Source organism: Colletes gigas, unplaced genomic scaffold (genome assembly GCF_013123115.1).
Source record: "Colletes gigas isolate AHSC1104 unplaced genomic scaffold, ASM1312311v1 Colletes_gigas_Sc00006, whole genome shotgun sequence".
NCBI classification, from domain to species: domain Eukaryota; kingdom Metazoa; phylum Arthropoda; class Insecta; order Hymenoptera; family Colletidae; genus Colletes; species Colletes gigas.
In genome coordinates, this window is record NW_025106635.1 from 1,217,251 (window position 1) to 1,241,393 (window position 24,143).

At 40.8% G+C, this 24,143-nt stretch overlaps 1 protein-coding gene across 3 annotated transcripts; it reads right to left on the reverse strand.

Moving 5' to 3' along the window:
- Window positions 1–240: 240 nt before the first annotated feature.
- Window positions 241–12,806, reverse strand: LOC122395953 (MAP kinase-interacting serine/threonine-protein kinase 1-like). 3 transcript variants are annotated; one of them, XM_043393957.1, is made up of 6 exons: window positions 11,393–11,859; window positions 10,820–10,907; window positions 7,589–7,726; window positions 5,473–5,829; window positions 4,792–5,362; window positions 241–4,565 (listed from the first exon to the last, which is right to left on the reverse strand). In XM_043393957.1, the coding sequence occupies exons 2-6, from the start codon at window positions 10,872–10,874 to the stop codon at window positions 4,103–4,105; spliced, it is 1,584 nt and encodes a 527-aa protein (XP_043249892.1). In that variant the 5' UTR covers window positions 10,875–10,907; window positions 11,393–11,859; the 3' UTR covers window positions 241–4,102. The 3 variants fall into 3 exon arrangements, with proteins under 3 accessions (XP_043249892.1, XP_043249893.1, XP_043249894.1); XM_043393958.1 differs by lacking the exons at window positions 10,820–10,907; window positions 11,393–11,859 and adding an exon at window positions 12,569–12,806; XM_043393959.1 differs by lacking the exons at window positions 10,820–10,907; window positions 11,393–11,859 and adding an exon at window positions 6,491–6,792 and having other exon boundaries at window positions 7,589–7,724.
- Between the last annotated feature and the right edge of the window lie 11,337 nt (window positions 12,807–24,143).

Sequence of the window (24,143 nt, forward strand, 5' to 3'; positions counted from 1 at the left end):
TGCCGTTGCTTTTTACTACAATAGTTGTACGGAATTATCGATGGACACGCGTCACCGACTCTCGAAACACAATTGCATGCACACCATGCACACCACACAGCTCTTTTCTTTTTTTACGTACTCGATCTCAAACTGTTGCCAACTATTACACGGACAAACGAACATAAACTACACAGTAAAGTTCTCTCTATATGTAAAAGACTCTATAAAGAAGGGAGGACGTTTTTTTCTTTTTTTTTCCAGAAGAGATCAAAGGCGTTTTGATAAGACTCCTAGTAATTAAATTATAAAACCATCAACGGGGTATACTTGACAAATTAATATCTTTCTTTTACACATAGAGAGACTTTTACTATGGACAGTAAATGAATCGCGAGAAATGATTTGTATATGATCGGGGGGGGGGAAAGACTTGTCGGTATAGCGCAGCGGTATCTTAGTACGAAACCATAAAACATTTATACAAAGGTGTTCGTTTCTTCGCTTAAACGCTAGTATTGTTTCCGTCGTTCGAGAACACGTAGCGCGTAATTCGTTCGTCGCTCAATCTTCTCGCTCGTCGTATACGCACACACATTCACGCACACGTCTTCCATACACAGAGCAAACACATACATAGACGTTCGCGCGCACGGCACAGGGCGCCTCCTTGCTTACATGCTTACTAAGCACAAACGATATTATAATTATAGATCTATATATATTATGGCCGTAGGTTTTCTCCCCTCCTTGTTTCTGGCTTTTCACTCGCATAACAAAAACTTCGTTAGAATACGGTCTTTCTTTGCTCTACCGGTTCTCACTTCTTACGCGACGCTAAAAAATCGTTTCTCAAGAAAGCATTTTATCTACATGCGATTCGTTAACGTACCAACTTTTCGTTTATTGTACAACACACCCTCGATCGATAACGGTAGTATTACGATGACGTTTGTCTCGATCGTTCCGCAAGAACGTAAAACCGAACAAAATACCGCCGAACACTCTATGGACAAAAATTACATCGATCGACAGTGTATTCGGGTTTCATAACGAAACTATCGTTGACGATTAACAAACGACCAAAACATATCGTTTGAAATTTAAAGCATAAAAGTTAATAGAAAGAAAACACAATTTCAGTAACATGTGACAAATAACGAAGGAAAGGGCGATCGAAAGACACGACAACGCAAAGGACACCCAATTATCGTCGTCGTCGATATCTTTGATCTTACGAGAAAGAGACCTATAATCGTGTTATTTTATGTTTCAACGCTTTCCGTGATAGATGAATCACGTATAATAACATAATTGATTTTTTTCGTCTCTACGTCGTAAGCATGTGTTGTAACGTGAGTACACGCACTGTTTTTTTTTCATTTTATTTTTTTCTCGCTGTCAATTATAACGCTTTTATCATTCGCGAATGTTCGAATTTTTAAGGACATTACAGTAGGTCCCCGTACAAAGTAATACTGGTACAACGTGGTTATATATAACGCGATTTTAAAAAAAAATTGCGACAACTCTTACGTACCGTGAAACATTCCCCGCGTTCTATGGAGATCTATTGTACTTTTTTTTTATACACACACACACACACACACGCGCGCACACGTAACACACATACACATTGAGTGTTTCAACGACAACTCTCGTTAATAGTTTGTCGAGAGTGAAAACAAAAGTGAGAGCAATAGAAAAAAGAAGCGAGCGATTATACGTGTATTAAGCCAATAAGATATGCGTTTTCTCGCAAATGCATTCGTGGGGGATAAAATGAAAAATATAAATATTTCGTTTTTCATCGGTTGGTAACTCGTTCAAGCGCGTGCCTTGGAAAGTCTCTCGAGTGGGTGGGGAAACAGCTATGTACAAGTTTGAAAATTTGGCATGTAAGCAACTTTCGAAGCACTATTGTATATACATGCACACGTGCACATATACACCATTCCGCTCACGCACACGCTCACACTCACGCATACGGTTTTAGAGGTTTTTTTTTTTATCCTTAAAAATTCGAAGACTCGGTCGAATCGACGGAATAACGAAAAGTTATTGAAAGATCGATTATGATGCCTCGTTTCCGATCGATATCGGTAGAATAAAAAAATATGGCAAAATTACATCTCCAAATATATCGGAAAGATTGAACCGTCTTCGAAGAAACTTTCTATCTCTATCTACGTAGACAACTGCCGTAGGATATGCAGCGTGTCATTTAAGTTGTTGAACAAAGCTTTTCAGGGTTACGTTATAAGAAGGAAGAACGAGTAACGATTTAACTTTAACCCTGAACGAACTTCGATCGTGTATAGTCATAAACTCTTTCTTCTTAGTTCTCTTCAAACGCGATAGTATGCGATTCGTAACAAATTTACGCAGCCCGTAGCAACTGCCCTGAGTATAAAATCCCCCCACCGCACAGTACGAACTAGAGGAATATATAAAATTGAAAATAAATCGATTCGGAAAATACAAATCTTTCGTTTTCATTTTACACGATCGCGTGTGGTTTTTTTTTTTCTCAACTCTGCAGTGTTCGATGAATATATATATATATATATATGTTTACGATCTATCGTTACTATTATGCACCGCCATTAAAAAGTAAACGTTCCAATTCGATATACATAGAGTAGAGTAGAAGGAAACGATACACATTAAAAGAAATTCTGTTGCACGAATCGAACGAAAAGGAAAGATAAATTAGCGTGGTAACAATGATGCTGCGACTGTGGGTGGGTAGACGATAAAACGACATTTCGCCGATAAAACTCTACAAAAATACGTAACAGCAATTAATGGATGATTTCGTGTAATCTAGGTACGCCGAGAAATATATTTCTCAAACGCGTTCCTCTCGTCTTTAATCCTTTACGATTTTCTATACTTCTAACCCTATCTTTCTCGCGCTTCATTATTCACTTACGACGCAGGTACAATTTTTTCTGTAATTTTTTTTATATTTTTTTTCTTTTCCGCTTTTTTCCCTTTAAACTAACCTTATATCTTTCTTACGTGCTAACTTTCTACAAAGATACTTTAAGGGACATTTACAAAAAAATGGCCGTTAGAGCCGGGCCGGCAGCGCCTGTTTCTTTCTTGGACACCATTATTACTCGCGACTTCTTTCGAACTTACACTCTGCTAGATCCTTAGAAACCTACTGAGCAAACTATTCGTAACATGCACCAAAAAAAAAAAATGCGCTTTACTGGTCAACCCGTTACCCGTGTTATTCTGACTGGAGAATGCGTTCGGTTCCCTGTTGTTAAACCACACCCCGCGAAAAGCGACCAGGAAAGAAAAGAAACTCGGTATTTTCGCTTGCCATGGTTTCCCCGTGCTACAAGATTTATATCGAAACTGAAATATGTTCGCCAAAAGATCCGACGTTCCCATTTTCAAAAACGCCGTCAAGCATCCCGTAGGTGTGTACACGTCCGTCTCAATAAATTGATATGAGCATACACATACTTCTACGCACTATGTCAGCGAAAGTACAGAAAGATCATCTACCGTGAGTTGCGAGTTTAACTTTAGTTTCTAATTAGTCTACGTACTTCCAAATCGTTTCGATGAAATGCACGTTAAAGGCTTTTATGTCCCGAGACTGAGGACGATTTCAATTCGAATTTCAACATCTGTAGCGTTCATTTTTATATTTCCAAGCGTGTATCGTATCCGTGTATTCGTGGCATGAACCCCCCCTCTGTTCGGTATTGTTTAAAATATCCACTGTAAAACACATTTGAAAAAAACAGAACGACATTCTACTTCCAATTTCATCGAACAAGTACCCGCGAAAGATTATCGTCGATGCCGATGAACCCCGCACAGTAGTACGTATGGTTGGCCCGTGCATAGTCATCGTTGTCGCGAGTCGTTAAACCAGCTCGTTATTTTTAACGCAATTACCTTTTCCTTTTTTTTTTTTTTTTTTTTTTTTTTTTGACAATCATAAAACTGCTTATACTTTTGTAACCGTTTCGTAAACCGCCGATAGATAGCATTTGCTGTTCACAGACTGCTCTCCTCGTACTCTTATACGCAGATGTGTAAATACGAATTATACGCTACAAAGCAAGGATGATTTTAATCGCAAAGACGTCGCTTTTCAACCACTTGGGGACGCAACGACCGCTTTGTTGGTCTGGCGTTCGAGCAGATCCGATCGCGCCTTTAAACGACGCTGTAGCAAACGGCTCTCGCTAGGCGGCGACAAACCGAACAGCTGATGCAACGACGAATCTTTGCCGATCAACCGATTCTTCCCGATGGTCTTCGAATCGTTTATATCGATGCTCGAACGAACCGAGCAAGACTTCGGCCGCGAATTCGTGTCGAACTCACTGGAGGAATGAGTCGCGTACAGCTTGCTATGCTCCGATAGCTCGCTGCTCGAATCCGACATGTGCCCGTAAGGATGGTTATCTTCGTCGGTGGACGAAGTCGATAGTCTCGTCTCCCTATTCTCCGCCAAGTCCTCTAGATTCACGGAAAAGTGTTGAAGTACCACTCGATTCACAGCCATAGCCGATTCCGCGAACACCGATAGTTCCCTCGCGGAATTATTCCTCCTAAAGGTAAACGTAAACGAAATATAAAACGATTAACAGAGGACTCTCGAGAACAGTAAATCTACGGATCCGAGTATACGACTAAAGCTTTAACCCACTGACCGACTAATCTCTAATCTCTTGTAATTAATTATTTACTGCTCGTTCGAGGGTAGATCTCTGCGCCCCGACGCCTACGGTCGTCAATGAGTTAAACGTAATCTAATCCAGCAACGAGTTGACGAACCTGATGATATGAGGAGTCGTGAGAGATTTCTCGGTGTTCTCGACCAGAGACGGTCCCGGATTGATCCACGGATGTTTCAGAATGCTCTCGGCGCTGAGCCTCTGATGAGCTTCCTTGACCAGTAAGCCTCTGATCAGATCTTTCGCATCCTCCGAAATGCATCTCCACTCGCTGTCCGGGAATTCGTACCTGCCCTCTTGAATACTGGTGAACAGAAGCTCTTGGCAGGCCTGACAGTTCTCGCCCCTCTCCCAACCGCAATCGGTACCGCAGTTACCATAAAATGGCGGATAGCCGCATAGGAGAATGTACATGATCACGCCGAGGCTCCACAGATCGCAACGCTTATCGTAATAATTCGCTTCTCCGATGAATGCCTCCACGACTTCCGGCGCCATGAAATCGGCGCTCCCGACGGGCGTCAAAAGCTGCGGCGTTGCCACGGGACTGGACAACGAGTTGTTGAACTTGATGCCCGAGCCAAGATCGAAGTCGCACAATTTGATCGGTATCAATTTGTCCGGATACACGCACAAGATGTTCTCGGGCTTCAGATCTCTGTGAGCGATTCCTACGGAGACAAGAGCGTGTGCGCGTGCGCGTTAGTAAGGCGCCAGAAATTCATTTCGCTTGCGGGAGAACCGATTCGACGATTATAAAAAGAAAATATAACAGATTTACCTTTTTTGTGAAGGAAATTTAGCGCGCTAGCAATCTCTTTGATTATCTGACTTGCTTCCCGTTCGCTGAAGTGAATTCTTTCCTGAATTCGCCTTAATAACTGGCCGCCATCGACCTTCTCGAATACGAGATAAAATTTCTCTTCGTCCTCGAAGAATTCGATCAATTGAATAATATTCGGATGGCCCTGGCAATGATGGAACGTCTCGACCTCTTTGAATACTCGGGCGCGAGCATGACCGGGAATCTTATCGATTATTTTCACGGCATATTCCAGATCGGTATAAAGCGACCGGCAAGTCTGGACCGAGGCGTAAGCACCCTCTCCAAGAACTTCGCCAGTTAATCTGTACAGTTCTGAAACAAACATGCGTAATAATTTGTTATTTCAGCCACGGGGTTCCAAAAATGCGACAATGTGTCACCGTTTTTAAAGAAAAGGTATCTTGGAGGTTACGACTCCACCGATTGCAAGTAACAAGCGATCGAACTAAATCAACGTTGTCGATTTGTTGTTTTCTTTTTTTTGTAAATTTAACGAAAGTATATGCCTGTTCGCCTGAACGCAGACGACCCACAAGAATAAATCAATTATTCTTTCAGCAGCGACCTAACGACGTACGCAAACAAATTTCGAACTAAAAATAATTGTTGGTAAAGCAGCCACCTATGCAACCAATTTAATTATTTGCTCGCTCTTCGTTGACCGATTATATATCATTAATCTTTGCCTCATTATCGACCGAGCCAATAACTTCGTGACTCACTATGCATATTTGTGACATTCTTGATATTTTGAAATGCCGTTATGCTAACTACTTTTATCAAGGATTGTCAACTTTGCAAGTTATAAAACACATCTCTAACACCGGTACGTGAAACATTGATCAAGGTTCTGCATGGTGTGGTAGAATCAATGTTAAGGTCACAGAGAACTGGCCGCTAACACATCGAAACCATCGTCAAACTACTGCGCATATACATATATTCTAGCTCTCTCGCTCTCTCGCTCTCTCACCTCCCATTCCAGGTCTTTAAACTTCTTCGTCCATCCTGCTTTGGTTCTCTCTCCTTTAACGCGATATCTTCCGTTCCGTTCTATCCCACCGGGTTTATTCGTTTCCTCGTTCCCTCGTTCCCCCGTTCGACGATGCAACTATTGCGCCGTCGCTGCTATCGGCTCTACTCTCTTTTTACCACCCCTTCTCTCTCTCCCTCAACCCACGCGTCTGCTCCCCTTCTAACTTCACCCATTGGTCTCCTACCATTTTACTTCGCAGCAAAGATACGATTCTGCTTGGCAACACCGCCGTCGACTACCTAACAACCAGAAGTAGCTAATATTCACGTTCGCACGCTTCGCCGTACGACCTCCACGCAACAAACAATAAAAACCAATTGTATAATTTCATTTCAAAGCCACGAACCATAAAAAAAACGATTCAAAGATGTATGCCGCGCGCTAATGATTACTACGAAGCCATAATTTACAGAGGATAACGATTAACTGAACAGCGTTGAACGTAAGGTAAGAATTCGAGGAAAGCGATAGAAGAAGCTTAAGGCTGATATCGACAAGCAACCCGTGCCCTAGATTTCAGCGTTAGACGAACATTCGTGCTTGCTCGGTTTACCACCAGGGTGTAAGTAAGTACGAAGTCGAAGCTTCTCGAACCCGAAAGTCCGGTTTACAAATCATTCGTACGGCTGACGTAACCGCCGGCTGAGCTACACAACTCCGAACCGCCACTTTTTCTCTTTTACGACGCGTCGTATTTTCTAAGGTTATGGCGCACCTTTCCACGCAAAATCTACAGAATTTTTAATATTTAAATATACGAGGACACACAAGCCGTGTTCTGCGAAATCGTCAGCCGTTTCGCTAGAAGTTTGCACGTATAATCGATTCTCGAACGTTCTGAACATGCGTAAGGTCAAGTATGTAGTCTAGTGAAATGCAAGTCACTGGAGCATAAGTGAAACATAACCTGCTACATATACCAAATCTACAGAAATGAAACTGATATATTCCTATCTCTGCTAGCGTGAGCCAATAATTTTCTTGTCTCGCGTAGAGCATAAGTTGTAGCTTCTCTGTCGATTGATCAAGCTTTACCTTGGAAGCACGAAGACATGAAAGACGAACCAGAACGCTTCTTCCTGCGTCTTTTACGCCTGGCCTCTTCTTGCCGAGCTTGCACCGCGCTCATAGATTCCCCCGTTGTATTCACAGTGTCTCGACGATTCGCATCCTCTGTAACAAACGTTGCAAATATGCATTTAAATGAAACTTGTTTTACAAGTTTATCGTTTTCGGAACTTTTCCCTAGGTTCGACTTATAACTAAAAATAGTCCGAATATGGTTGTATTTGTATTTATTTTCATCGACCCATCCGTAATACGTAGTTTTTAATTTGCATTAATAGTTGTCGCGCCGACAAACACACGGTATGGCTTTGAACTCGTTGATCGAACCGCCTGTAATACGAGATTCCCTCGCGACACCTGGTATATATCTTGTCTTCTCGTCCAACGATTTACACGTGACTGGGTATCACCTCGAGATAAAAAAGAGATCTATTCCTGGAGTGAACTCGCGATACGTATACCGTAGATCTCTGATACCGATTTGTTGCATATACACCGACGCTAATGTAGCAACGCGAACGAAGATTTTGTAACATGAAAATTAACGAGTATTTTCTCTTCCGCACCATCCCCTTCAAGCACAGAATTTCGACCGTCGCTGGTCAACGTACTTGTATCCATCTTGCTTTCTCCGGTTATATCTATCCACTCTTCCCTTATCTATGAAGATCAGATTTCGCTGAGCTCGAAATACCGAGTGCGGTGGACACGAATCATTTACATTTAACCGTGCACTGTATTCTATTATAGTTGTACGAATATGCGGTGCAATAATGTTTGATTACGCAAGTGTTTGTTTGCAAACTGAATTTAAAAAAAAAAAAAAGAAATCGATCGACCATCCACACATGTGACACACCCGCTTTTGTTATCGTCACAGTTGCAATATTATTTACTACCATGAATTATCTACGTTACTCGAGCGTCAAGGCAAGGATATTAGTCACCGTTTGTTTTATATTTATTAATAATATTTATCATATCGGTCGTGGATGATGTACGCGTTTGATTCGTATCTGTAACTAGGCGGTTACATTATAAATGTTGCAATGAAATGCAGCATTTCGCTAACGATCGAGCATATTTCCAATTATCCACCACTCTGCTATTTTTACGAATTTTATTTTCGTAATTCGAGCCCGGTTAATCGTACGATAGAGTATTACGGGGATCGTGTGAGTGCCACACCTTCAAAGCACGATTCTAAGTTTGCGTGGGTCGAAGAACCGTCGATAGTAAGATGGTAGAACAATAACGAAAGCATAACTAGTATGTATTATCAGTATTTAAAAAAGAGCAATGGACACTGGTTGACTGTGTCACGATTACAACGCCCTGTTCGTTTGTCGCTCGATCATAAATCTTTGTTGCAGTTTCATAGTAGCGTGATAAATTTCGTATAATTGGTAAATGTCTTGCAAAGCTATCGCACGAAACAGAGTTCTTATTCCTGCAAATTGGCTACCGAACAGTTTATGCGATATATAAGGAGTACATAATTCGATTGTCGGTGAATATATTTTCGTTACTCGCGTAGCTAGACGAGAAATACATACAGAGTCTACGACGACCAAGATCTCGGAGTTCAATGACTGGCACAGAAAAGGAACGCCGCCATCTTACGCGAGATATGCACGTACGATAATGTCGCTGTATCCGCAAACTCATAGCAATGCAAAAACTCAACGAACCCGTCGGGATCACGAATAAAGAATGTTATTTGTCGTTTCTGTTCTTATAAACTCGAGCTTGGTGAGACTAAAGTAACTATATTCTTTTCTAATAATATCTTAATGTAATCACACTTTCGTTATATCTATTTAATTTCAATAAGCTATACACGACTTATATTGCGTAATGCAATAGATAACAGAAGTAAGTAAACACCATGATGCGTAATAGTAAAATACATGCACATAACAGGACTGAAATACTTGTGATAAATCAGTCCGCAGCTATCTTTAAAATGCGTTTCTATCTATTTGATAAACAAATAATTCAATGCAATATCATACGTGGCGTCCCTTCGCCAATAGTTTAAAACGTTTCGTGTACGAAGTTTGTGGAAGTCATTAAAAATGCAGCGTATACGTATGTACGAATATCCCTTTGTCCTTGGGAACGAACCCTTCCCTTTAAGCGGAGAGGAGAAACGAATCTGTCATGCGCAAGGTCTTTTTTTCTCTCCTCCCCTCGCCTATTCTTTGTTTGGGTTGCCCTTACCAACGCCCTTCGCGATGTGCGTCCGAACTCGAACGAACCGACTAACCCACTTCGACCCTCGAAAATAATTCAACGACTCGTGGCTATGTGCGTCGCGTCGCACCGTGTCACTACCCGACTTATGCTCCTCTCCCCTCCCGGCATGTTCAAACATTATTGTACAACCGTTTTTTCAATGTTTCGAAAAGCAAGCAAATTTGTTCGAAACATTAAGATATACACGAAAACACACGAATAAAAATACTGTTCGAAATGACAATGATCGGTGCCAACGTTCAAAAAGTTACAGATCATCGGAGCATGGAGAGATTCGTATACATAAACTAAAGTTTTTATCAAACAAAATGATGAAAATCAGTATTCTACAGAAAGTATAGAAGTCGATGGTAATTGTCGTAATTTTATTTTCTATATAAAATTAGGTTATGATCGTCGAATGCAAAGATCACGTTTTATATTTACTCATTTGATTTTTCTATCGAATCCAAGTACAACGTGTTACGATATGTATTACAGAAAACATCGAGTTTCGATGCGAGGAAGGTTGGCAACGACGGCTGTTATGTACCGGCTTCGAGAAAGTTCTTTCGTTAACCAACACCGAGCGTCATGTCCTTCCATTCGCGACAGATCGTGGAAATTCGTGGCTGCCGGCACGAAATTTATTCGAAACGATTTGCAAGCGAAATTCGAGCTTTCGGTCGATACTTGGATATCTCTTCTTTACGAACAATGGCAGACTTCACGGCATTCAAATGACACGCATGTAAAATTTGTCATATTAGACACACTACTGGACAAGGATCGAATAGATTGGAGCATCCACCGAATCATGTTTTAATTTCGTTAGTATAAAAACATAGAAATGGCCGTGTACAATTTCGAGGATACAGAAGAACGAACGGGGAACGTACTACGTACTTTACAAACTGAATCTTTAGAAGGGATTCTAACAATAGGAGTAAATTTCCATACCTCTTCCAACCTCCTGGCACCCATCCTCTCGTTCTTCCAGAATTTTCTCCACCATTTTTCCACGCGACAATATCACTCGTCGCAGCGTCTATAAAAGAATCGAAGAGTAAATTTTCTTCTTTCGAAACGAAAACTTTCTTCTGTCCCTCTCTTCCACTTTCCCGTTTTGTTTTCGTTTAACGAACACCGGCGGAACGTTCTCTTAATCCGATATCAATAAATGTAAAAAAGAGTCAGTCGTATATACAAAAACATCTATATCCACTAAGTTACTGATATAATCTTCCTTCCCAGGAATCAACGATCGTTCTGTGCGGGCACAACGTCGTTCCTTCGGTACGTAGTACGTATACGCGAGTTTCGGCTCTACGTTCTTCTCTAATCTTCACGATCTGTCTTCCTCCCTCTACCGACGTACTTTCGGGATAGATCGATGTATATCAGTGTCGGTATCACAGATATAAATAAATATATAAAGGCTATCTATTGCTTCGCTTCTCTAGCTCTTCGCGGCCTCTCCGAACGATAAAAGATGCTGCTGATGCTGTAGTGATACGCGTTGTAATTTCGTACCTTTTTGAATAAATACTATCACAGACTCTGACACTGTGCTTGTTCTCTTCTGCTCGCTCGTTCACTGTTCCGCAACACCTTTATCGCCAACAATATCGGCCGATAAAGGTCTCTTTCCACTGCCTATGATCCGATGACGTGGTTGTTCCCAATAGGCGAACAAGAACCCAATTTTCTCGAGTCCTCGATCACCAAACAAAAACTTTTGCCTACCACCGTTCCTCCTTCTACTCCTCTTTCCTACTCTGAGACTTTTCGGCCGGCTAAACCGGGGTTTCTTCGTACGCGCAAATCCTGCGGTGTTCGCTGCTCCGTTGTCGCTATCGCACAGCCTCTCGCACGTAGCGGTAACCGGGCTCGGAAGCGCATCAAAAATCCTTCGACTAACACATCGGATCTTTTCGTTCACCTTCCCTCACTGCTCGGCAGTTGGTTTCCGACTGAACCACGGCAAGATGGCCGCTCCGCTTACTAAACCCCCCCCCCCCTCTTCCCCTGCACCGCGCCGCGCCGTGCGTCCGTCCGTCTCCGCATCGACGAGACCCCCACCCCGCCGTCTCACTTGCTACGGCTGCTTCCCTGCCGCCTGTACGTTCCGTCCACGTAGGATCGGGCGACTTTGTCGACGCCCTCTGAAACAGCTCGCGCACCGCGTCACGTAGCCTCCGGCCAGAGGTTCTCGTTACGGGGAGTCTCGCACGTACGATCTATCTAGGTACACTGGGATTACAAAACTATTCGTAGCCTACGGTATGCACCGCTTTAACGGTTTATATCTTCATCAATTATGAAAGAAATCAATTCAGACTTATTTGCCTCGATGAAGTATTTATTGTACCGTATCGCAAGATCAATAAATAGGTAATTAAAGGTCTACGATTACGAATTCGCTCCATTTATACCAAGTAACAAATACATAAAGCGTCCAAGTAAAACATGACTTGGTGTCCTAATATTTTTGTGATTCACTGTATGTATCATCGTACCGTAATTACACACAATTAGCAAATCGTATGATGCAAGCTTTACGTGGTTTGCAAACATGTATTTTAAATCGATTCGAGACCAGTACACACAAAATTGATAAACGTTGCGCATCAACGAGCAAAGTTCGTCGAAGAATTGTGTTATCGACATACGATTTGTTACGAATTATCAATAAACGAACTACCGTACCCATCGTTTCCTTTCCTCGTTTTTTTCCTTGTTTATGGCACTTCCGAATTATCTCGACTGGAAAAACGAACAAAATCGAAAACAATTTAAATGGCACGTGAGAGTCACTGATCGTTCTCGTTTGTTTGGAAGCGAGTTGCCGGTAATAGCGTCATTTCTATACGTAAGATGTTTAACATTTTCACCAAAAAGTTTGAACAATATGCGTTTGCCGGCTCGGTCCTCGATTTAGCTAATCAAGATGTTTATATCTAGCATTATTTATACTCTCGTTACCGAGGACGGAGCCAAATAAATATACAGGATATGGCGCCGGCATTATGTAGCCTATGAGTCGTTTTGAGAATGGTTGCGCGCGCACACAATGGCTACCGGCCACGTAAGCAAGTAAGTGGGTACCTACAACGTCACGCGATGTTGGAGAAGGACCGAGAGATTCGAGTGTGTGCGCTCCCCGCTCTGAGAAGAATACATACAAGGCTATGAAAAGACAAAGAAAGTAGATGCAGCGAGAAGAAAGAGCGACGGAAGGGCTGACAGAGTATAGGTTCGGCTTCTCTGGTGTCGTGCACATCTATGCACACTCCACCGACACATGCATATGCGTCCAATGCGTAATTCTTATAGTATGCGTAGACAGTATGCGCAGACTCGTCGCGTCGGCCATCGAGGTTTGTTTTCAATCGCTCGACATCGCGTGAACTTGTTGCCTGTATAATCGGCATGGAATTGCGTCGTAAGTTTATCATCCGTATTATTATTACGTAAGGTCGTTCGTTCGATTGTTTACCTACACGGCTGACGAATACCCGTTCCTATTTATGGACGATACGAGGGTGAACGTTTTGTTTAATTGTAATTAAACGTTTTCTTGACCAATGACGAATTGATTAACCGGAACTATTTTTCGCTCTCGACTCATTTATAATCGTGATATTAATTTTTACACGGTATGTAGATGTTGATGCTGTACGGATGCTTATCTGTACGGTTGCATCATCGATGTCATGGTCGAGCACGAACGACGTTTACAATAATGCATCGGATTAACGGTAGAAGATCAACGTCCGATTACAGGATAAAAAAATGTTTCGATGTTCAATGTTTTGGACGTTTTCGTATATCTTTTGATGCAGTTGTACGGTTCCACGAACCATACTATTTTTAGCTTCGACCGGCTCGAGTCAGCATTGCTACCGTGAGAATTGGAGATTTCTCATCTAAACATCAAATTTAAAGGATAGCGTTTGATCGTACATAGTAACGAGCGGAAACCGGTTTCTGTACGTGACAGCATTCGCTCGATCATGTTCGGTAAACTAATACTCTCTTACAATATCCATTGATTCGCGTAACTCTTTTACCACTTTCAAAACAATCTTTAACGATTTGTCACGAAAACAAAACGCTAGATCTAGATATAAAAGTAAGTAAATCAAACGACACCTTGAGCCGATAAAGCCAAGGAAAGATATCGACGATTACAAAGGGGAAAACAAATGAAAAATAAAACTTATTTCTCAACGAGCTGAAAGGTACGGATGCACCTTAAAGAGTTATGTAGTCGAGTTGTTTTGAGCGAGATCGTAGATAAAACGACGATAAGTCGTTTATACTGGCGACATGTGCTAGTTTGATTTCAGTTTCAGAAGAGCAAAGGAGAGAACTACGCCGAGAGCGGTCGGTTTATTACCTTAAATAAATTTTTCAATGTTTTTTTAATTTCTTAAGAATTCTCGAGAAACGTAAACTGTCGAGAAATCAGGAACACCAGCTGGCACGTTAAAGTAGTGGCAGCTATTTCTTTTTTTCTAGCATATACATAGATACAAAACTTCTTCAAAGTGCCAGTTAACTTATCACTAAATGTACACACGAGAGCATTAAATCTGTCCGCAAGGCGTAAAGTGTTCCGATTGGTGGAACGATATTTGTGGTTCTCAATTGGTAAAATGCGGCGTTTTCAGTGCCATTTCACGAATCGGAAGCTTAGCACCATAGAAACGCCGTGACCTCGCGACGGATTCAATGCTCCCCTCCCAATGTACATCTACATATGTACTTCCAAGACACGAAATCTAAAAACATTTGTACACAATCCAAGTACGCATTTTTTTTAACGAATTAACACTATTTCCACCTTTGGCACCTTTGGTAAAAATAGTGTTAAAAAATTGAACGTACACTGTCTGCACGTTAACTCGTTGGAGAATCGATCGTTTCGCGTATATTTTATATAAGACAACTATTACTCGGATTGAAAATTCCAAATAGACATGACGAAAGAATGACTAGTTTTTTTTCGATTACTCGACCTCGGTTCGTTTTCTTCCGCGTACATAACATAACCTACAAACTGCGAATATCTTGAGCGTTCGTTAAAAAAGATGGCTGCTAAAAATTTGTTTGGATAATTGCTTCAACCTTCGTACGTGAGACTGACAAAAGCGTGGAATTCGTTAATTTTAACAAGCTATTGTCGTTCTCCAGTTGTTAGTGACTCATACAGCCAACGTTTATCACCTTACTCGATCTCTGGCCGCTCCATAAAGCAATAAAAACACTTATTATAAATTACTGTCACGAGTTCGCTTATCGTTCTATCGAAAACATCTTCGAGTAATCGACAACAGCGTCGATACTCATCAATTACCGGATAAAATTAACAATCGTAATTAGAAATATGTATACCGCATAAATTATTATTGAAAAATTTCACTTTCAAATCAGCTTGGATCCGTCGAATCGTGTCCAATTGAATACGGAATTCGCTAGACGGGGATCAATAAATTTGTGAAAATTAATAAAATTCCGACTTTTATCGTCGGAATAAAAATAAGACGTCACGGGAGTGTCAAAGCATTTGCCAATCAAGATGGTTCTCTTAAAAATTTATGCGATTACGAAGCTGCTCGAACGATCACACGATGCACATTTCGCTATGTCCGTGAATAATTCTTAATTACGAACAGCTTGGCGGTATCGTGTAAATAAGGCGAACGAGTATAATTAGATCGTGTTAGGAAAGATATCACGTGCATCCGGATATCCGAAGACGCTGTATTTGATTAAAGGCAGGAAGCCATCGGTTACGAAGAATCGCTCAACACGCATAAAATAAATTGCACGCCATATTTATTATCGTTAGAAGCGCTTGGAACGATCTCAGACGTATTTGTTTCCCGCGCGTAGTCTTGTCACCGGAATCACAGGCAAATTCGAGCTGTGAGTTCCGAATTGGTCGAGGTCTTTGACCGACGTACACCGACCTCTCCAGAATTTGTCCACCACGATTATTTCTGGATGTCGTTAAAACCACTTCCCCACGGTTGAGTACGACCGCGCGCACACACACACACACATACACACATACACCGGCTACAGCAAGGCCAATCGAACTTTGCGAATCAACTATCGATTCACAAAGGCAGACAGTCCGTAACATTTATCTAAGTTTGTTTACAGATGAGGTATACAAGTAGATCTTACATCTTATAGACTGAAAGTGCATAAAGTCATAAATTTTTCAGCAAAAAAAAAAAATTTCAAATCGTTCTAAAAAAATTATTTACAGTTGCAGGGGTCAATTTCAATCATTTTTGCTTAATAGATATACCCTCGAAATCCTAACCAGTTTCGAGAAAAAAATTCGAGAAAATGCGAAAATTTCCACAAAATTAAAAAATTTCAAATCGTTCCAAAAAAATTATTTTCAGTTGCAGGGGTCAATTACAATCATTTTTGCTGAATAGACATATCCTCGAAATCCTAACCAGTTTCGAGAAAAAAATTCGATAAGATGGGAAAATTTCAGCAAAATTAAAAAATTTCAAATCGTTCTAAAAAAATTATTTTTGATTCCGGGGGTCCATTACAATCATTTTTGCTGAATAGACATACCCTCGAAATCCTAACCAGTTTCGAGAAAAAAAATCGAGAAAATGCGAAAATTTCTACAAAATTGAAAAATTTCAAATCGCTCCAAAAAAATTATTTTCAGTCGTAGGGGTCAATTATAATCATTTTTGGTGAATAGACATATTCCTGAAATCCTACGCAGTTTCGAGAAAAAAAATTCTTTACCGAAAATGTAATGAAAAAAAAATACATGGATGTAAGGTCTGCTCGTATACCTCGTCTGTGATTTGTTCATGAAATATCTTTTGGTATCGTCGGTTCGAATGGGTTACATACATAGGCACGCATCGATCGGTATAAAAATCAATTTTTAAAACGATGTCTAATTTCGATTTAAGTTTAACTTGGTTTCTGAGAATATCTGCTGTACGCGCGGTGAATGACTGAAGAAATCGAAGCCGGCAGGAGGGAAGGAATTACATATGTACGCATGTAGGTAGTTAGTCGGTCGCGCAACGTGGCACTTGGTAAGACATTTTTACACTCGACCGGTTACAATAGAATCGTTTCTATTAGCAGATAACTCTTTGTTGGGTCTTGCCCGTGTATTTCTACTTTACGAGCGATAAGCTACGTCGACTATGTAGAAGAATAAATATTACACGTAGTCGGTTGCTTTGGCGCAGCATTCTCGCTGCCAACAACATTTTACGTATACCCAGTTATACAGCGGGCCAGAATTACATTTTACTGTAGAAACAAATACTCGAGTTAACTCATCGTACGTGCTGGGGGAGAATCTACGATTTTACGTTTGATTTTTTCCACGCGTATATTATATGTATCGTGGAACGGTGAAACGCTGGCCCGATGTGGATCGAGCGAATACGCACGAACGTGTACCGTCGTGTGTGGCGGAAACCAAATAGATGTCGTAGCAAAGCCGATTTTGTAACTATCGGAGCGAAGTGATGGTCGTTAAGGTCGACGACTATGGTTGACGAACGTTCGCGAGCAGACGGAACCACGTCTGAAAAAGAGCCAATGAACTTGGATGACCCGAAAGGAAGGGTGTAGTGCGCATCGACCATTTCGAATGTGCCTCCGACTTTCCGCTTCGAATCCTTACCCGAACGTGTATCGTCCTACGTCGCTCAACGCCTTTCAGAAATTCCTACGGGAATACAGATCCAACTCCTGGTGTCGACTGCGGACGAAAACTATCGATACGCAGCTTTATCCACCGATTGTCGTTACAATAATTGAGGTTAGGTTAGGTAAAAGATATATTTCGGCGAAATCCCGATTAACCCTTCAAAGAAATTAATGTTTCATAGTCACTTTTGAACGAGGTTTCGATTTTTACGTAAAATCGATTAATTTTTCGACAAAATTAAAAAATTTCAAATCGTTCCAAAAAAATTATTTTTGATTCCGGGGGTCCATTACAATCATTTTTGCTGAATAGACATACCCCCGAAATCCTAACCAGTTTCGAGAAAAAAAATCGAGAAAATGCGAAAATTTCTACAAAATTGAAAAATTTCAAATCGTTCCAAAAAAATTATTTTTGATTCCGGAGGTCCATTACAATCATTTTTGCTGAATAGACATACCCTCGAAATCCTAACCAGTTTTGAGAAAAAAAATCGAGAAAATGCGAAAATTTCTACAAAATTAAAAAATTTCAAATCTTTCTAAAAAAATTATTTTCAGTTGCAGGGGTCAATTACAATCATTTTTGCTGAATAGACATACCCCCGAATTCTTAACCAGTTTCGAGAAAAAAAATTCGAGAAGATCCAAAAATTTCTACAAAATTGAAAAATTTCAAATCGTTCCAAAAAAATTATTTTTTATTCCGGAGGTCCATTACAATCATTTTTGCTGAATAGACATAACCTCGAAATCCTAACCAGTTTCGAGAAAAAAAATCGAGAAAATGCGAAAATTTCTACAAAATTAAAAAATTTCAAATCTTTCTAAAAAAATTATTTTCAGTTGCAGGGGTCAATTACAATAATTTTTGGTGAATAGACATACCCCCGAATTCTTAACCAGTTTCGAGAAAAAAATTCGAGAAGATTCGAAAATTTCGACAAAATTGAAAAATTTCAAATCGTTCCAAAAAAATTATTTTTTATTCCGGAGGTCCATTACAATCATTTTTGCTGAATAGACATAACCTCGAAATCCTAACCAGTTTCGAGAAAAAAAATCGAGAAAATGCGAAAATTTCTACAAAATTAAAAAATTTCAAATCTTTCTAAAAAAATTATTTTCAGTTGCAGGGGTCAATTACAATAATTTTTGGTGAATAGACATACCCCCGAATTCTTAACCAGTTTCGAGAAAAAAATTCGAGAAGATCCAAAAATTTCTACAAAATTGAAAAATTTCAAATCGTTCCAAAAAAATTATTTTTTATTCCGGAGGTCCATTACAATCATTTTTGCTGAATAGACATAACCTCGAAATCCTAACCAGTTTCGAGAAAAAAAATCGAGAAAATGCGAAAATTTCTACAAAATTGAAAAATTTCAAATCGTTCCAAAAAAATTATTTTTGATTCTGGAGGTCCATTACAATCATTTTTGCTGAATAGACATAACCTCGAAATCCTAACCAGTTTCGAGAAAAAAAATCGAGAAAATGCGAAAATTTCTACAAAATTGAAACATTTCAAATCGTTCCAAAAAAATTATTTTTGATTCTGGAGGTCCATTACAATCATTTTTGCTGAATAGACATATCCTCGAAATCCTAACCAGTTTCGAGAAAAAAAATCGAGAAGATCCGAAAATTTCTACAAAATTGAAAAATTTCAAATCGTTCCAAAAAAATTATTTTCAGTTGCAGGGATCAATTACAATCATTTTACTCCTGGTGTGGACTGCGGACGAAAACTATCGATACGTAGCTTTATCCACCGGTTGTCGTTACAATAATTGAGGTTAGGTTAGGTAAGAGATATATTTCGGCGAAATCCCGATAACCCTTCAAAGAAATTAATATTTCATAGTCACTTTTGACCGAGGCTTCGATCTTTACGTAAAATCGAAATGATAAATATTTGTCTTAGCTCGGAACGATCGCGATAAGATTAAATCGATGGTACGATTCGTTTATGACCATTCGTCATCGTTTCACGCGACTCGAGACAATATTTGTCTTTTCGGTTTATTTAGTTTCTGTACGCGAAATGAGTTCCACCCGTACAATTGTTGTATTATTGTCGTCGTTGCTAATTAGGTAACTGGACGTATTTTCCGGAAAGAGATACACGTATGTACATATCGCGGTGCACACGAGTATGCGTTTCTATAATTGTGTCACAACTTTGCGCGACGCCGATGGCATCGCTATCGATAACCTCGTAAATAAACCGTAGATATTATCTGCAGCTGCGTATACAGTTGGGAAATCATTATTCAAAGCGTTCCGCGCGTTGTAGAAAGTAACCCGACTAAATAATATGTCACGGTGAAATTGTCAATTTGGCAGTCTCGAAGCGATCGACGAAAGCGTTTGAATCGATTTGTCGCGTTCGAGTAACGTTTATCAATTACGAGGAAGCTGCGACTGTCCGTCGTTAACGGTACATACATAATTACTTAGCCCATCACCGTAACGTTCCGACGGGAATGTCATATTTTCGATAACATCGTGATCAAACGGAATTCTATTATCACCAGTACGCTATTTACCGTAATACTATCGCACATACACCTCATTTCGTTACAATACGATACTTCGATATAACATTTCCTTTTATATTTTCGATTTACACATTGCCAACGAATTGATAAAATCTACGTGCATTGTGCTTGGAAATATACATAAGCGTGTTTCTATTTATTTTACAACTGTATAAAAGTTCATTTTCCAAGGATATACGTATTTAAAATTGTAGAAGAAGCTGTGAAATTTTTAGCAGAGGGCAATGATGTCGAGCGACCGCGAGACACGTCAACCGTTTCTATGTGGTGGTTAGAATTGGAACTACGGACGCATGATGCAATCGAAGGTGCTGCGACGTAGTGTATATGGCGTGACTTTTTAGGCTTTGTGTTTTCAGTTACGACCGAGCCGCAAAGCAGCCAGCGCGTGTCGCCGGTATTCATTTATGTATATGTATGTGCTATATACCACGGACTTACATACGTATCTTCGCTTACATACGTCGACTCTATGTACATAGGACAGACCACCAATATTGGGTCTTCTTCGCAATAAATGAAAGATTTCTATTCTTATTAAATTTTCACAGAAACGGCGATCAGTTTGAAAAGGGCAAGTATTTTTATCGCGGTCGTTTCTCTGCACAGCGATTCTGCGAGAGCGAACCTATCCCACCGTGACGAGTTATGCGACTTAAAGCACAGATAAACCGCTCGACGAGAGAGAATACCTAATTTTAAGTAAGGTTATCGTCATTACCGAGGAAACTCGCTCGACATATGTATACAATCAATGCACTCGATACTTATGCGACCTCGAAACACCAGCTATCCCCTGCGAGGGTGTATGGCTTTCGTCAAAGTCCCATTCGTTCCTCGACCCGGTCGTAAATTCTCAAAAAAGTAAATAGCGTCGGGCTATCCGCCTCTTGACTAAACGTGGGGCCCATATTTCGAGCTCTCGAAAGTTCCTTGAATCGACAAACCCATAACCTAACCTATAACCTGTACGTCAGGTTCAACGATTCTGTCAATGCTACGTAAGGCACGAAGCCGTTTCTACTCCCGATTGATAGAATATGCGTCACCAATCTCATTTCACCGGTAGGAAGCCTTGCACCTTTCACGCAGCTGCGCCAGCATGTACAGCATCGTTTGTTCCGTCTTTAAGTACACACACACACACAATGTGTACGTGTGTCGTGTGCATTCCGAGCCGCTTGGAATCGGTCGAAACGTTGTCGATTTGGGAATTGATAAAATGGTGCCGAGTAGAGTCGAGCAAAGGCGCAAAAGGCGAGCTCCTAGTCGCGCAATTTCGGTCGCTTAGACGAATAAACACGTACGTACGTACACAGGTGGAAGGACAGAAGTGCCGAGTTGGCACGTTCGCCTTTCGTAAACACGTATCTACAACGCATAAATTGTCCCGTCGCGTACACAATATTATTATGCGCGTAGATAACGAGGCGTTACCGCGCGCGCAGCTGCGGATACAAATATACCTACGGCGGACTCTAACCTATACATATCTACAGACATTGTCAAAATGTACGTATCGTTTGTTGCAAACATCGTACGAACTGCGATTCGTTCTGGATTCCCGCCAAAGTCGAATATTCGGAAAGATATCGGTTCCTTCTACACGGATTGCTTTATTCCATTTGCATCGGTGTCACGCTTCCACTGTTATTGTTAGACGCGTACTGTTCTACGGCTTCCTATTGCTCGCGCAGCCCTTACCAATGTTTCCTTCTCTATGATAGAGCCAGGAAGGCGATGAAACTACGTCTCGAAATAACTATGCTAATGCCTTCGCGACTATAGGAGAATAACATGTTAGAAATAACGGTAGCGTTGTCAAACGATTCATTCCGATCGCTGTTTACAGTCTATTCGGATAAACACTTCTTATTGTGTAATTTACTGTACACAATTAATTAATTAACGCATAGAGGAAGGCACGATAAACAGGTGAGTCATCCAAAGCGCGACATGTTGTTTTCTTCAAAACTATAGGCGTTAAAAATATACCGGACGATATCTTCGATCGGATCGATATCTTCCCAAGATTCATCGCAATTCTCAAACGCGAAATTAACCTCTGTCGTTGCGAAATTATCGACAAAAATAGAAAAGTTGACATTTCTTTTCTTTTGCCGATTCGCCGTGCAACAAGGTGCGGCAAATTGTCGTTTTCGTCCGCGAAATGGGTCCAAATCGCATTTATACGTTTGGCACGAATCCCATGCTTAACGTATCGTTATAAATACCTTCCATGCTAGCCTTCGTTCCCGCCGAACGAATCGTTCTCACGATACCACGTATACGTATACGTATACGCTTTCGTGAAGCGGTCTAGCTTTATTTTCCTTTCACGTATATATTTAAGATTAACCGGACGCTTTGGGCTCGTCTTGTTTTCAACGGACTCGTTGCGTCATCCGAAGGGGGCGTGTTACAACTTACAACGCGACCGTGACCACCTCCAGGGGGAGTCAAAGTCGTTCTGTCGGAAGGGAACGAATAGCTCGAATAACCTCGAATATTCGTTTCGAATTTATCGATAGTCTGCACGAAAATGCAAGGGAATCGTTGCAAGGATGGATCGTAACACGACAGTATGCATAGTTTTATGTCGGTTCGCGACCACGCGTTCCTTTCTCCACGTTACGAACGTGTTCGTTTGTTCCGCGATGCTAACGTCCTCGCTCGCCGTTCCAATTGTCTTCTGCGGACTCGAAAGCTTGGAACTTTTTAACGTTTCAAAGAGTTTCGATAGCAGTTGTATAACAGAATATTTGGCAAAGAGGAATGAAACATGTGTCGAATGTAGTAAGAACATCCGACGCTGCGAAGCAGTTAGAAAGTTTGCGTTATTTTGACTCGATCGTAAAAACAGACGTGCGTTCTTTTATTCCGGAAGAAACGTATTCGGACCGACTCGTAAACGTTTCTGGAAAATGTCTTAGCGAGCACCGGAGCCCCTCCTTTAACGACCCTTTGCCCCGTCGATCGTTCCATTTCTTTCCAGCCTTGCGTTGGCCGTTCTTTCTCGAGAGCCGAGCGATAGAAAAGATACTCTGTGTGGACACGTACACACACAAGCACGCGAAAAAGTTTTTCGAGTGGAGGAACACGGCCACGTGTTCGTCGGATCGCTTCGCGTTTCGTCGAATCGGTCAAATTTACAATCCGGACCTTACAACCATTCTTTTATCTGTTCGTTCGAAGGAACAGCTGGTCCACGCGTGTTTCAAACCCTTCGACAATTGCGACCTTTTCCCTCGTAAACAGCCAGTCGACGATTACCGATTCCAATAAATATTTTTACAGCGCGAAAACCTCCTTGCTCTTTTTTCGTAAAAAATAAATAAATATGCGACATAACCATGAAACATGGTACAGACCGCGCACACGCCTAGTTCTGACCAACCTCAACGTTTTCTTTGTTGCGAACACTCCTTCTTTACCATTCTATCATTGAGAATGACGACTACAAGCAACGAACTGCATGCTTACGTATGTAGCTGTTTAACGAATGGAAGCGACGAGATTTCATCTTGACAAAAATTTGACTCGAGTTGGCAAAGTCTCTCTATTTGTCCTCTGACCAAAATATTTACATACTTATTGCGCACTAAGTGTGTTTATATAGTTCAACGAATAGTACAACGAATTTTAAATGAATTTCATGGCAGAAGTTGCATATTATCGTGGGTATATTTACGAGAGCCCTTTTGACAATCTAATTAAGCTCATAGACCCTTTTTATACGATATTCCTTGAACGATAATAGAATAGAGACGAAACTTAGATATTAGATTCCAGAGGTTGAAATCAGTTACGATATTTTTTCGATTCGGATAACTGTTTCAATTCAAAACTGATAACAGTTATTTTCAAAATCGTTCCAACCACTGTTAGATTCGAAGAGTCCAATCATACGACAATTAATTTAAAAAGACAAGATCCAGTAATTACTTCGAATCTATGTACCTATGTACTCTTTGTCGAAACTGTAGCCAACTCGAGTC

Coding starts and splice junctions, on each gene's coding strand:
- LOC122395953 (XM_043393957.1), bottom strand. CDS start 10,874: ATGGTGGAGAAAATTCTGGAAGAACGAGAGGATGGGTGCCAGGAGGTT. Junction 5,830..7,588: donor CATGTCTTCGTGCTTCCAAG/GTAAAGCTTGAT, acceptor TGTTTGTTTCAG/AACTGTACAGATTAACTGGC. Junction 4,566..4,791: donor ACGACTCCTCATATCATCAG/GTTCGTCAACTC, acceptor GTTTACCTTTAG/GAGGAATAATTCCGCGAGGG.